Source organism: Conger conger, chromosome 13 (assembly GCF_963514075.1).
Source record: "Conger conger chromosome 13, fConCon1.1, whole genome shotgun sequence".
Taxonomy (NCBI): Eukaryota; Metazoa; Chordata; class Actinopteri; order Anguilliformes; family Congridae; genus Conger; species Conger conger.
The window spans coordinates 6,911,490-6,927,957 of record NC_083772.1 but is presented as its reverse complement, the minus strand read 5'-3'; the positions used below and the strand labels follow the sequence as shown (position 1 = coordinate 6,927,957).

General features: G+C 41.4%; 1 protein-coding gene across 1 annotated transcript; it reads left to right on the top strand.

The window, feature by feature from the left end:
* Positions 1–11,013: 11,013 nt before the first annotated feature.
* LOC133108265 (CD209 antigen-like protein A) lies at positions 11,014–15,196 on the top strand. The gene is made up of 4 exons (XM_061217734.1): positions 11,014–11,131; positions 11,247–11,398; positions 11,796–11,817; positions 15,114–15,196. Exons 1-4 carry the CDS (start codon positions 11,014–11,016, stop codon positions 15,194–15,196), a joined length of 375 nt encoding a protein of 124 aa, XP_061073718.1.
* Positions 15,197–16,468: the final 1,272 nt, after the last annotated feature.

The window sequence follows — 16,468 nt, the reverse complement described above, 5'->3', positions numbered from 1 at the left end:
TGCTCCCCAAAGTAATATTCATCATTGCTAATGTTTTGTCATTTTTATTAAATATTATTAAATGCAGTGGAATTACTGTACAAAAGTCCATATATGCAGAGTATTTTCAGTAATAACATTATTAATTTGTTGAATATGGACATGTGTATGAATAATCACAAATCCTTATTTGCACCATAAGTTTACTGTAGTACACAACAGCAATCCCCCTGCTACAAAAGTGGATGTGTTATGAGCTCACTGTGTCAAAGCATCTGCTAATACAAAGAGCTCTTAGTACTTTTAAAAATGAGTATGTCACTAAAACGTGCTTAGATGTAGCTCTCTAAACGGGGGCTGTGACGCAAAGCCATAAACCACATGTACCTGCAAAATGGTTCTGTATGCGACTCAATCATGGTATAAATTCAATCATTTGTCCTTCACTTTTTCTTTTTTGCTTTTGCTCATCTGTAAATAAACATATTTAGACAAAACTGAAGCATTCAAAAATCAATGTTGTTAGAGGTCTGTATAAATTGTGTTTGTGTAGAGAGTGTTTGTCTCTCTGTGTACCATTACACCATCTGCCTGTATGACCAGCACATGTGGTTCCCCTCGTAGAGACTCCTAAATGAACCACATGAGTCATGTCATACTCAATGATGAGCTGCTGTTCTTACCTGTGTCTTCAGCTCCTATGCTGGCCTAATCATACACACATTGTTGTTTTGGGAAGGCTATTAGCACTCAAGTGGCTGAAATTCAGGGATGCTCCATAATCGGCGCTTTGCATGTTAAAGCTTTGCTAAGGACAGTGTGCTTCAACAAAAAGCAAATCAAGTATTTGATTAAATTCAGTTTGTCTAGTTTGCAGTATTTTGCATGGAAAGACTGCAGACTGCTAGCAGCAATGACGTAATACCTCCAACAATACTTCCTCATGTACAACAGACCACAACGACACATTTATATAAAAAAGCAAGCAAGAAAGTCCATGAGCAGCAGTTTTCAGAAATGGCAGCATCTACAGTCATTACATTACATTACACTATTGGCATTTGGCAGACGCTCTTATCCAGAGCGACGTACAACAAAGTGCATACCCATAACCAGGGATAAGTGCGCTGAAAGACCCTGGAGGGAAATACAATTTCAACTGCTACCTGTACAACAAAGATAAGGACCAGGGCCTATTTGAAATTTTTTACGAACAAATAAACAAACAACAAAGCAAAAGTGACCAAACTTAAATATCCAAACCCTGCTTACCTTGCCAACTAAAAATACCGATACACACAGTAAATCACAGAAAGACAACAATTAAGGTTCACAGGGAGGTAGGGAGGGACGGGGAGAGGTGCTGCTTGAAGAGGTGCGTCTTCAGTTTGCGCTTGAAGGTGGGGAGAGAGTCTACAGTTCTGACCTCAACGGGGAGTTTGTTCCACCACCATGGAGCCAGAACAGACAGTAGTCGTGAGCGTGAGGTGGAGGTTCGGAGAGGGGGAGGTGCCAAGCGGCATTTGGAGGCTGAACGAAGAGGTCTGGCAGGGGTGTAGGTTCTGATGATTTTTTGTAAGTAAGCTGGGGAAGACCCCTTAACTGCTTGGAAGGCTAGCACCAATGTTTTGAATTTGATGCAACAGGCAGCCAGTGGAGGGAAGTAAGCAGGGGGGTGACGTGTGAGTATTTGGGAAGGTTGAAGACCAGACGAGCTGCTGCATTCTTGACAGTCTCCAAAGATTCAGAGGGTATATACACTGAATTGGCCTCCACACAACAAGATGTATACAGCACTCTGGGCAACACAGCACTCAACAGCTCAAGAGCTCAGCACACAGGTAAGAACGCTTGAAGAGATTTGTCACAAAATGTGATAAATGGCATAACCGAAATTGAGATGGTGTCAAAACGTCTACGAATCAGGCTCTTCTGCAGTCTATTAAGAAGCTCATCTCATGTCCTGTCATGTTACATTACATATAATGTCTTGTACTGGGTTTCAGGATATTGTTTTGGCCAAGTCCTTCTATTTTTTCATTCTATTTCAAAAACAAGAAATATTCATAAGAAATAAGTCATTATTATTGTGTAAGACCTAAAATGTGATGTTAATGCCTTATCTTTTTCAAGAACCATTATATAAGTTTAGTAATACACTGCATACCAGTGTAATTAAAATATGTCACTGAGATGAGTTCATTATTCCATCTGAAATAGACATTGTAAAATATAGACCATAACATAACATTTATAGAGCCAACCTAAACCAAAAGATTGTTCATAATTCTATAAAACTGTGTAAATCAAAACAACGTCTACGCCCCCATTATAAACCCCACCCACCGACACCCCAAGATGGCCACTGCACATTTGGGTGTGATCGATGGGTGTGATAGCAATGAGCTAAGAAAACCGCCTTCTAATATGATTCATAAAACATCAGTTTTATTAATTGCTTTCCACAGAAGCAATTTAGCTAGCTTTTTAACAGATGTTACTTGTGTTAGTATTTAGCTACACAACATTACAGGCATGTGGTTCAAGATTTTATCCAAAGTGATTTACAGTTGACTCGATTCAGCGGGAGACAATCCCCCCTGATTAAGGGCCCTGCTCAAGGGTGCAACAACTGTGCGGATATTATTGTGGCTACACCGGAGATCAAACCACCGACCTTGCGGGTCCCAGTCAGAGAGACAGGTAAGGTTCTGTGAAAGAGTGAATGAATGAGGCATTGAGATACATTTGAGACAATGCACATTCAAAAATAGCCACTGTAAGGATAATTGTGTTTTTCATATCATGTTGGTTCTTCCCACGTGACACATGTGCAATATTAATACTTTGAACTTTAAGTTACGTGTATGTGGACCAAACTGAATAATTTTTTCATTGCTTTTACAAAAACTCTAACCACCAAAAATGATACATTTCTCCAGTCCAATTAGAAAATCACTCACAGAAAATAGTGCATCAACTGTAATGCCACTGGTTGTAAGTGTTTTTTAGATCATTGTGCTATGATTGACACAAAAAATTGGTGTTTTTCCTTTGAGACATGTTCGCAATGGTTTAGTAATTTTGATCCATTTTGTGAGTTAAATGAACTGACAAGCTGCATGTTGGGGCAGAGAGTTGTATGAAGTTTTTTTTTTTTAGTAATTGTAAGAATTGTAAGGTACAAACAGGGAATAAATCCTAAACTGCAGTGATAGACATTGTCCTCTACCAGGACAACTGGTGTGTGGATGCCTGTTTAAGTGATCCCTGGTCTAAAACCCAGCTAGGACCAGCTTGAAATGATCAGATATCAGCTGTTTCAAAACATAGCTTGAACTGGTCTGAACTGGTAAACCAGATACCAGCAGGGATTTTAATTGACAGTAAGACATTAGTTCATGTTTTATTTCAGTACAATCTCAGAAATAAAGGTAGAAAAAGGGCCTAAACAGGTACAAAACTCAACCCAAGCTAGTAATTATAAGTACTTTGTACTCTTTGGCTTGGAAAATGCACTGATTTGTACCCAGAGAAAATTACTGGACTTTCAAGCTACATTTGGGAACTTGATCCTTGAAGAACAGTTTCTTTATTTCTGAGAGTGTAGTGAGGTCATCTTCTGGGTTCATGGCTGTGATGTTTCTGATGATGTACAGTACAGCAGTTTTAGACTGCTGATCTGCCAGGAGCCCGGGCAATTGCCAGAGCTAATTCGAGGTGGAGTTCCGTGTCTCGCGGGGCCCCCTCAGCCAGGAGTCCGGAGCCGGGGTGCCCTGCGGGGTCCCGGTCATGGAGGGGGGAGGGCATCTGCCGGTAAAATCGTTGCCCTCTCCTCAGACCCCGCTGGAGACAGACAAGGAGATGTATCTGTCCTGAGGGCCCTCAGAGGAGCCTCACTCCGCTGTAGGAACCACAACTCCCACAATCCCACAGGACAATTCCACGACGTCCACCCCGCATGACGTCTAGCTTGGCTCAGCCAATCCCGTAATGGCGGGAGCAATAAACTTTCCCGTATAAGAGCAAGACACGTTCTTAGGATCTCTCTCTTCTGCTTCTTCTCTTCTCTTCACTCTCTTCGCCCACTTCTTCGCCGCACCCTTTTTGGCCATTCGCTTCAGCTCATCTGCTCCGAGATTCGGACAGAGGCTGAATGCTGCCCAGCCCACTACCAGGCCTACGGACACACCCAGTTACCTCGCGGTAACTTCTTGGCCTAAAGCGAGTGGAAACTGGTGTACGCGGAACGCTTCATCAGTTTACTCCTGCAAAGCTAACCAAAGAACAACAGCAACAAACTTTTCCACCAGGAAAAAGGACCAGCGAACATCCTTCCAGCAACCGAGCGGACCAGACAACAACACGTGGCTAAGACGGGAAGCCCCCAGCTTTGCGTACCTCTCCAGGACACGCATTCACAGCACCATCGCGGCTCCTATAAGGACAGCACGTCTTTTGGATCCAGCAATGCGTATGGACTCAGTAAGACTAAACAAGCATTTGCAGGCATAGCCAGTGTTAGCTTAGTCTTAACTGTTAGTTTGAATTTGTGTTTCTATATTTGCTTTGTCTTATCATTTGAATGTTTTCTGTTAGCCGTGTATGTACGTGAATTGATTTGTCTTCTTTCGCACATATATAGAGTGAACTACACGAGTAGTCGCTCTTCTCACAGCTAACACTTATACTCACTGACACGCCCAATTTACCTTTCCTTTGTCCAAGGGACACGCGCGCTCACACACGCACGCACACACCCTACTACTAACTTCCCCTACTAACTTCCCGTTAGTTTATCTGTTCTGTGTTTGTACGTTGTTTAATAAATATATTTTATTAAACCCCAGTGTCCGTTTTGGAATCACATAGACACTTCCAACTTCCAACCTTCAGGTTATTGGTATGTTCAATCATTAATATTGGTTATTTTAATTATTAATTAAAATACTAAATTTGTGGTTGGATATTTCTGATAACAGTAATTTTATGAGACTGATTACTTTTTGCAGTTATACGGCTACATAACATTAACTGGCGCCCCGGTTTCGTAGAGAGTAAACTTCCGACATAATTTGGAGCCCGCGCGAGGACCCCTACACCGCCTACCCAAGGCCCAGACACGTATTTATCTTGCTTAGCTCCTCGTGTTCTCATAAACTTACTTCTCTTATCAGTGCCCTCATGGGAACTTAGGACACAGTTAACAATGCGACACTAGATCAAAACAGAGACATGAGAGAAACTGAAGGTGTCCAAATGACCGCAAACGAAATGAAGGGGAGGCGTAACCCTGATCTACCTACATTCTGCAAATAGAATTAAGAATTGGAATGGAATGGAATAGCTTTATTGTCATTGCACAGTACAGAACAACGAAATTACAGTTGACAGTTTCATCCCGTCCAAGAAACATACAGAGGCCATTTCGTGGCCAACATGGGGAAGGAGACAGGAGCAGGAGAACTATCATTAGATAAGAAAGAAACAATGGGGGGAGATGAGGGAAAAAAACACAACTCCCCAAACTGGGCTCCTTTATGGGGGCCCAGTGTGGGATTAGGAAAAAAAAACCTTGGCACATAAGCAAACAATTAAACATCACAACAAGAAAACTCGAGACATGCACATTTTGGTATTGGGAAAGGTCTCAGGGAGGGGAGGTGTCACAGCTCAGACACTAGGGGGAGCGCGCAGCCACATGGCGCAACGCCCAACTCCCCAGCAGACTGCTCTATGATAGGGAAAGACTCGAGGGGGCCGACTAAGGCGTTGAATCCAAGGGTGTGTGTGCGTGTGTCTTTGTGTATGTGTATGTGTGAGCCTCTGTACTTCGTCACCGCCCAGGCCAACAGTGTTCTCTATCGGTGGTGAGGATTGGAGACAACCTTAAGTCCCAAGTGGTGAAGTCCACAGGAGGAGTAGGGAGGAGAGGGGTGGGGTTTGGGGGATGGGCTGAGCAGCTGTCTGCATACCATCCAGGAGAGTAGAAATCGGCTGTCCAAGGCCGAAGCGGGGGAGCCAATGAAGATAAGCTTGTTTGGGTTAGGCCGACTCTACAGTTTTCTGCCTGCCTTAAAGTCTCACTGGTTCTCTCGGTCCAAATTAGCTGAATGTGATGGCCCATTCCGAGTCGTTCCAATCCACTTCTCCAAGTCGTTATCCATCTTGCGAGTGAGGCGATGCAGTTCGCCTATCGCTTGAGTCTGAGTGTTCATGATCCGACACATTCTCTCAAAGACGGACAGCTTCTCAATTGCCAAAACTGCTGCCAACGCCTTTCGAACTTTGCGATAAACCAGGAACCCACCAAATCCAAACAGCAGGAAACCTGTTATCATAATCCCAATTATGTAGACGTCTTCAATATCCTCCACGGAAAGGATGGACAGACACACGACCCTCGGTACCTCATACGAGTCCATCATGTATCCGGCTGCATGCGTTCCGTCGGGGCAGGCAGGTTCTCCCTTACCCAGTTTTCTCGTCGAGAAAAATTTGATCAATTGCATTGAGAGACCAGCTGATCAGATCCATAATTTCAGTTTTCGGAAAGAGATGCAGAGAGAGGCTCAGAGTTACAGGTTCAGACAGAGACTACACAAGGACAATTGCGTAAGGCGGCCTGTAGCGTAGTAGTTAAGGTAAAGGACTGGGACACGCATGGTCGATGGTTCTAATCCCGGTGTAGCCACAATCAGATCCACACAGCCGTTCGGCCCTTGAGCAAGGCCCTTAACCCTGCATTGCTCCAGGGGAGGATTGTCTCCTGCTTAGTCTCATCAACTGTACGTCGCTCTGGATAAGAGCATCTGCCAAATGCCAATAATGTAATGTAATGTAATGTTAGACTGGTATTGAGCTGAACAATAATGTGGAACAAAAGAACACTAGAAGTGATTGAACATAGTCTTGCATCTTCTAGTCTAGAATATAAAAATGGCACAACGAAAAAAGAGGAAGTATAGCAAATCACACTTTTTAAAAATAAAACGGCGCACACCCACGAGCGCACGGACAAACACAGATGCACGCACATGCAGACAGACGACACACACTCTCACTTTAATATGAGCATATTAAAAGTGACATTTGTATTCGGTGTAAATTCATGAAAATCTTTAATCATTGTTTTCACTCAAACAGATTAACTCCATTTGCAATTAGTTGTTGAGATGAGACACAGCAACTATGGATATGAATGGTTCTGAGTTAATTGCTGGTTTGTATTATTTAACAATATGACAAAATCAGTACTACTTTGCCACATTTCCTCTGGACTCATTTCAGGAGCACACTAATCTGCAATGTTATTCATTTAAAATTGTGAATGCTTATAAAGGAAGAAGAGTCACTTTGTTATCATTTTTAGAATTTGTCATTTTTGCTTTTCTACTCATGAACTGATAGGTAACAGCGCCATCCTGTGGCTCAGTATGAGAGGCAGGAAAGCCCATGAGCCTGATAAAGAATGAACATGAAACACAAAGTTCAAGAGAGGCACAAATCATGAAAAAACGGGAACACTAATCTTAGGAAGGAAGGTTATCGTTGTTACAGTTTTTTTCCCAATCACTTTGGTGCTACTCTCACAAGTTTGAGCCAAATTTTCAAAACCTTAGACACAAGACTCAAAATGGTCAGCAGATTCAACACAGCCTATTCACCGGTTCAAAACATTGTCATTCATATCTATGATGAAATCTTGCATTTCCAAACTCATTGGTTCAAATGTGTCATTTATCATGAAATACTATGGGGACATTTGTTTAGATCACCTGCACACTGCCAGACCTCTCCGTTCAGCCACCCCAGGAGGTCCCCCCCTCTCCACACGTGCACTTCTCGGTCACAACTGCTGTAATCTACCAGGCCCAAGTCCTTGCATCTGTTGTATTCTGAGCACTTGAAACTGTATTTCCCTCTAGGGTTTTTCAGCACACTTATCTCTGGTTATTGGTATGAACCTTTTTCTAGGTTGTTCTGGATAAGAGCGTCTGCCAAATGTGCAGAGAAACAAAGTGCTGATTGAAGTTGATGCAGATTGAGGTTCTGATTGTGAATTGGATATTGAATAGGTGAACAGGTGTTGAGGGAATTTCAATTTCATCTTTGGAATGATTTTATTCAAGATGGATGCAGAAAGAAAGAAGAAGACTGGATAATGGGGGAGAAGGAGAGAAGTACAGATTCATGGTGGCATAGGGGATGGATGGCGGATGCCTTGATATATCAGGAAACGATTGCAGGGATGGATCAGACACACACAGAGGTTCTTTCCCCAGTGATCAGTCAACTGATGAGTATTACAAATACGAGTGTTTTGTGATTATAAATCTAAATAATGCGACCAGCTGTAATCTCATGAGAACTACACTTTCAACATTTTGTGTTTTCCTTTATCTGTATAATGGCTTTTCTGAGCATATCATGTGCAGTCTGTGAGTATTTGGACAGTGACTACAGGCAGGTATGGCCACAGCTGTGATTCATTGTAAGCACCATAGCTGTGGCCCTTTCCCTAATCCCTGGGTGATATACGAGGCCTGTTTCCAGGTCTGTAGGACATGCAGGGCCATTTCGGAAGCTGGTTCGTGGACACTGCTGCGGAAGTATTTTTGTAAGGGTATATTTGAAATTCTTCTTCCTGGCCTCATTATAACATGTTGGTTTGCAAGATTGGCCTTGTTTTTATTTGAGGAAGTTTTGTTACATTTTTGTAAATAAAAGGCAGTTCGCCAACCTTCCCTTTTGGTTTCGTCTGACCTGCCCACCTCGTGACTTCATTGCACTCTAGCGACCCCCACTGGCTGATCAGGATCCAGGGAGTGCATGTCAAATCTATATATGAAAGGTCTTCCTCCAATTCCACTATTTGCTTATTTATTTATCTATTCACAGGCACAACAGCCCAACAATGTGGACCATTGAATGAGTTTTGAATCATTCCGGATGATTTTTGCATTTCTTTGACAAAAAATGCATTCAGTGAACACAATTTTCAAAATTCTTTAATTAATTTCTCACTTGAGCTCAACCACCAAAAAAAGTGTCAAACTACAGCCGAATTTGCAGGTACTTGCATACTGATACTGTAATTACCTAACCCCATGTTTATTGGTTACATGTTTGAAAAAGAGAACCGTCAGTACATTTGCGGTTAAACACTGTTTTCTGATTGGTAAAAGAGACTGGTATATGAATGAATGAACAAAAGGTTACGGCAGTGTGGAAGCAGGAGCTACACAGTGTTTCAAGACATTTAGTCGCCACTTCCACCAATCCTTTACTTTATTCTGTATGTCCAAAGCAGGGACACAGCAGATACAAAACTTATACACTCAAGTTACAATCCACTACTTGACTTGAAGTAATGTCTGACTGTCACTGTTAATTGATATGACATCAACGCACATCCACACGAGTTGTGCAGGTTACCATTGTTAAGGAAAAAATGCCCTTTTTAACATTTCACAGGTGAGCATCGTCTGATGAAACAGATCCCAGTGAAAACAACGACAGCTATATTTGAATAAAGTTTCATATTTATTTTCAAAGAAATTACAGAAAGTGAGAAAGCTTACTGGCTTTCTGATTTGAATCAGACACAGTAAGACTCTTATACACACTTTTCCAGAGGGGGGGCTTTACCAAAACAAAAAAACATGAAGCTGGCCGTGAACATTTATCAGTATTTAGTCTTCTGAATACCCCTTGTCAATATTGCTGTAAGACCAGAATGTGCTAGCTGAGAAGCAGATACATTAAGGTCAAAGGCTGTCTGTCTGCTGGGAGAGAGACAGAGAAAGACTCCTAGTAAGCACTTAATTCAGCAAGTGGTCTAATAGTAATAAGGATTATCACTAAAAGGCTATTTGTAATTATGTCATTGTCTTTATGTTAACACACATTGTCAATTAAGAATCAATTAAGAAAATTACCCTTCCATTTCCCTCCTTTTATCATTTCATGATACCATTCAAATTAGGTAACTGCAACTGAACCAGGCCAATCCTCAGATACACGTTCTGTAAGACGTGATCATGTTGAAGTGATGAGGAATACATTATAAGTTTTTCCAAAAGTAAGGAATGATTTATTTCAGCTTCAAACAGACATTCAGAATTCTGCATATTGTGTTTTGAAATAAGTTTTAAAAACAAATAAGAAAACAAATGGGACAGATTTACTACATCAGCTTGGTGTTTCTGAGCACTAATGTAGCATTACACATCCTCTTAGCAGAACACTCAGAGATGGACTTTGTTTTTCTGACTCAGACAGATGGAGATACATTTAACACAGGAAACACAGTGCTACTTTGGGTACATGTGGCTTATGGCTGTAGGCCACAGCCTCTGTTTGGCGAGCTGCATGTACAGTTATGCAGACTTTTATTTTTTATTTTTTTTAAGTATTTATTTTATTCATGTTTAGTACTTTGTCGCATATCTTTTGCGTGTAATGGCTGCTTGATGTCTGTGACCCACAGACATCACCAGGTGTGCAGTATCTGATCAGGTGATGCTCTGCCAGGCCTGTACTACAGCTATCTTCCTGCTTGTTTTGGGGGCGAGTTGTCTTGCTTTTTGTTCAGTTAGATTCAAATCATGTGAATGATTGGCCAGTCAAGAATTTTCCAGTTTTTTCTTTGAGAAACTCCTTTGCTGTCTCTATCTCTGCCTTTAGCGTAGTGGATTAGGTACATGACTGGGACCCACAAGGATAGTGGTTTGAATCCCGGTGTAGCCACAATAAGATCCACGCAGCTGTTGGGTCCTTGAGAAAAGCCTGCATTGCTCCAGAGGAGGATTGTCTCCTGCTTAGTCTAATCAACTGTATGTCGCGCTGGATAAGAGCGTCTGCCAAATGCCATTAAAGTAATGTAATGGATAAAAAGTCTCAGCTAATTAACTGTAAAAATATATGATGCAATTGTCTGTATCATAGTTAACAGTGGTGAAATATGGTAAAATTCACAGATTTGTTTCTAAGGAATGCATTTTAGATACAAACCAGTCTTGGAAATATTCAATGCTGGAGAGAGGCCAGGAGGAGCTCAGAGCCAATAGCAGCACCTTGAACAGGGACAAGGACCAGCTACAGAGAGAATACAGTGCAGTATCTAAGAAACTCCTCTTAATGGAGCAGAGTGAGTGGTGTTCCTCTGTTGGTCATCTGCAGAAGAGCTTTTAGTCTTTTACTTTCATTCCGTTGCTCAGTGTAAAGATAATTCACAGAAACTGTTGCCTGTTCTTCATGTACAGAGAGAGTGTGCACACCCTGTCCACAGGGCTGGAAGCAGTTTTCTTCCAAGTGTTACTACTTCTCCACTGAGGGGAAGAGCTGGATGAACAGTCGCAGAGACTGCTTAAGACGGGGAGCTGACCTGGTGATTATAGAGAGTGACGAGGAGCAGGTGAGGTTCAGTGAAAGAGTGAATGGATGAGGCAGTGAGTGGGTAGGGGAGAGAAATTTGACATGAATTCATACTTCTACATACTACAGCCTTCTTAAAGACAACTGTGATTCTCTTATCAATCAATATTCAGGATGATTAAATTGAGTGAAGTTTGTTTATCAGTGTGGTGTGTCTCATGCTGCTGCTCAGTATCTGACACCTAATCGTTAACAAAATCAACTTATTTTAAACTAAACAAACCTTTCTGACCAATCACCTCCAGATGTTTGCATTCAAATTGACCAATGAGCTGGTCCTAATGAATAACGGCCTGAGTCAGGTTAAGGTGTGAATTGACTCAGAGGGGCAGACAAATGTGTGTACTTTTTTGTCTGGTCAAATGGTGTGGGGACAGGAGATAGTTGTGGGGACAGGGGGTAGGTTTGTGACCAGTATAAATTGTCTTACAATCAGTTAAATCTTACAGGACTGTGTGTCTCTCAGTGTCTCTGTCAGCAGAGTGAGCAGTGAGAGTCATTGTGTGTCTGTGTTCAGGAATTCATCACCAAATACACACAAGATTATAACGGGATTGGACTTGGCACCTGGCTCTGGGTGGATGGAACCCCCCTGCAAAAAAAGTAAGATTCCTTGCACACACAGTACTGGGCATAATGATATAATTATTTGTAATTTTCCATACCAATATGCAGAGCAAGAGCTGACTGCTACTGTTGGGAATACATGGAGTATACATACTGCTATTTTAACTAGAAATGTGCTGTGAGACTAATCTTTATTAAATGCAGCAGAATGACTCTACAAAAGTCTATACATGCAGAGTATTTTCAGCAATAACATTATTAGTTCTGTGAATATGGACATATGTATAAATAATCACAAATCCTTATTAGCACCATAAGTTTACTGGAGTACACAACAGCAATCCCCCTGCTACAAAAGTGTATGTGTTATGAGCTCATTGTGTCAAAGCATCTGCTAATACAAAGAGCTCTTAGTACTTTTAAAAATGAGTATGTCACTAAAACGTGCTTAGATGTAGCTCTCTAAACAGGGGTTGTGACGCAAAGCCATAAACCACATGTACCTGCAAAATGGTTCTGTGTGCGACTCAATCAGGGTATAAATTCAGTCATTTGCCCTTCATTTGTGCTTTTTTGCTTTTGCTCATCTGTAAATAAACATATTTAGACAACTGAAGCATTCAAAAATCAATGTTGTTAGAGGTCTGTGTAAATTGTGTTTGTGTAGAGAGTGTTTGTCTCTCTGTGTACCATTACACCATATGCCTGTATGACCAGCACATGTGGTTCCCCTCGTAGAGACTCCTAAATGAACCACATGAGTCATGTCATACTCAATGATGAGCTGCTGTTCTTACCTGTGTCTTCAGCTCCTAGGCTGGCCTAATCATACACACATTGTTGTTTTGGGAAAGCTAATAGCACTCAAGTGGCTGAAATTCAGGGATTCTCCATAATCGGTGCTTCGCACGTTAAAGCTTTGCTTTGCTTTAACAAGGACGGTGTGCTTCAACAAAAAGCAAATCAAGTATTTGATTAAATTCAGTTTGTCTAGTTTGCAGTATTTTGCATGGAAAGACTGCAGACTGCTAGCAGCAATGACGTAATACCTCCAACAATACTTCCTCATGTACAACAGACCACAGCGACACATTTATATAAAAAAGCAAGCAAGAAAGTCCATTAGCAGCAGTTTTCTGAAATGGAAGCATCTACAGTCATTACATTACATTACACTATTGGCATTTGGCAGACGCTCTTATCCAGAGCGACGTACAACAAAGTGCATACCCATAACCAGGGATAAGTACGCTGAAAGACCCTGGAGGGAAATACAATTTCAACTGCTACCTGTACAACAAAGATAAGGACCAGGACCTATTTGAAATTTTTTACGAACAAATAAACAAACAACAAAGCAGAAGTGACCAAACTTAAATATCCAAACCCTGCTTACCATGCCAACTACAAATACCGATACACACAGTAAATCACAGAAAGACAACAATTAAGGTTCACATGGAGGTAGGGAGGGACGGGGAGAGGTGCTGCTTGAAGAGGTGCGTCTTCAGTTTGCGCTTGAAGGTGGGGAGAGAGTCTACAGTTCTGACCTCAACGGGGAGTTCGTTCCACCACCGTGGAGCCAGAACAGACAGTAGTCGTGAGCGTGAGGTGGAGGTTCGGAGAGGAGGAGGTGCCAAGCGGCATTTGGAGGCTGAACGAAGAGGTCTGGCAGGGGTGTAGGTTCTGATGATTTTTTGTAGGTAAGCTGGGGAAGACCCCTTAACTGCTTGGAAGGCTAGCACCAATGTTTTGAATTTGATGCGACAGGCAGCCAGTGGAGGGAAGTAAGCAGGGGGGTGACGTGTGAGTATTTGGGAAGGTTGAAGACCAGACGAGCTGCTGCATTCTTGACAGTCTCCAAAGATTCAGAGGTTATATACACTGAACTGGCCTCCACACAACAAGATGTATACAGCACTCTGGGCCACAGCGCACTCAACAGCTCAAGAGCTCAGCACACAGGTAAGAACACTTGAAGAGATTTGTCACAAAATGTGATAAATGGCATAACCGAAATTGAGATGGTGTCAAAACGTCTACTATTGGTGGTGCTATCAGGCTATGAATGAAACTCTTCTGCAGTCTATTAAGAAGCTCATCTCATGTCCTGTCATGTTACATTACATATAATGTCTTGTACTGGGTTTCAGGATATTGTTTTGGCCAAGTCCTTCTATTTTTTCATTATATTTCAAAAACAAGAAATATTCATAAGAAATAAGTCATTATTATTGTGTAAGACCTAAAATGTGATGTTAATACCTTATCTTTTTCAAGAACCATTATATAAGTTTAGTAATACACTGCATACCAGTGTAATTAAAATATGTCACTGAGATGAGTTCATTATTCCATCTGAAATACACATTGTAAAATATAGACCATAACATAACATTTATAGAGCCAACCTAAACCAAAAGATTGTTCATAATTCTATAAAACTGTGGAAATCAAAACAACGTCTACGCCCCCATTATAAACCCCACCCACCGACACCCCAAGATGGCCACTGCACACTAGGGTGTGATCGATGGGTGTGATAGCAATGAGCTAAGAAAACCGCTGTCTAATATGATTCATAAAACATCAGTTTTTTTCATCGCTTTCCACATAAGCAATTTAGCTAGCTTTTTAAAGGACATTACTTGTGTTAGTATTTAGCTCCACCACATTACAGGCATGTGGTTCAAGATTTTATCCAAAGTGACTTACAGTTGACTAGATTAAGTGGGAGACAATCCCCCTGATTAAGGGCCCTGCTCAAGGGTGCAACAACTGTGCGGATATTATTATTATTCCCAGTCAGAGAGGCAGGTAAGGTTCTGTGAAAGAGTTAATGAATGAGGCAGTGAGGGGGTGAGGGAGATACATTTGAGATAATGCACATTCAAAAATAGCCACTATAAGGATAATTGTATTTATCATAGCATGTTGGTTCTTCCAACATGACACATGTGCAATATTAATACTTTGAGTGAATCTCATTTATCGATGTGATGTAGCTCACACTGTTGCTCAGTATCTGGACACATCCAGAATGTTTCGGTGTGGACTGTGTGTCTCAGCAGGGTGGGCAGTGAGAGTGAATCATTGTGTTCAGGAGTTCATCACCAAATACACATGAGATTATAACTGGATTGGACTGAGTGACTCAGAAACAGAGGGCACCTGGCTCTGGGTGGATGGAAGCCCCCTGCAGAGAGGGTAAGAGTCCTTTCACGCACACTACTGGGCATACATATTTAGACAGTGGAGAAACTGAATATACTCCAGCACCTCCATATCACATACAACTAAATTAAAAAGCAACTATTATCGTGTGAGGTGTAAGTGGAAATAATGATGTTAAATGGCCACCAGAGGGTGGTAAATGGACTGGATTTACACAGCGCTTTCACACCAACAGGGAAAGGCTGCCATGCAAGGTACCAATGAGCTCATCGAGAGCAATTGGGCGTTAGGTGTCTTGCTCCTGGACACTTTGACACGACCAGGGCGAGGGATCGAGCCGCAACTGTCTGAGTGCTAGATGACTGCTCTATCGCCCCTGTTATGACACTACCAGTTATCATTGAACACGTAATATCTTATATATAACTTTCTAAGTAATTAATTCATTGGAGCCAAATAAAAAAGAACCAAATTTCTACACAGCACGAATGAACTGTAGTGTACTGTACATGGGAGGTGTGTATTAGAATATTCTGATTCATAATTATCCTTATACAACTGGCTAATTTGATCATTCAGTTGGAGTGCTTTGCTCAATAGTCCAACGGCAGCACTGCAAATCCACAACATTTGGGTTAACTGCCAGGCTCCCAGACCATTGGACTCCAATCTAACCCTCCAATCAGGGACCCCAGCTACACTACAGCCCTCCAATCAGATGTCCCACCGATGTTCTCACTTACTGGACATGTTTGTAATGATCCCTCAGTGAATCGTGGACTGAAAAAAATGAGTAGAAGTTTATCATAATCATAAAAAGCCTCTAAAGATGGTAAAAAAGGTTTAGTCTATTAAAAACAACCAGCTTTTAAATGTTTTATTTTCATTATTTAAATATGTGTCCTGATTTTGGAATAATAAAGTAATATAAATAAATGACTAACTATTATTGGTGGAACTGGTTTGAAGTTGATAAAAAAGTGATATTAAAGAATTGTGGGATTTTTTGACTGAAGAGGCCCAGGGGGACCATGAAGCAGTCAGGGGGGCCCATGGAAAATCAGAAAATACAGTGTCGAAAATTGGCTCAAAATAATAATGTTTAACTTATAATAATAGTTTAGCTAGGTTTTCTATATTTAGTTGTAATTCAGCATGTTGCATATTTACAGTCTAAAAATGAAATGTTCCTGGAGGAACCTTTAGGGGCTCTTCAATTTGCCACACAGGTGCCTGGAGGAATCTGTTATAATAATACAAATCATAATAATCATAATAATAACAACATTACAAGATCACATTAACTCAG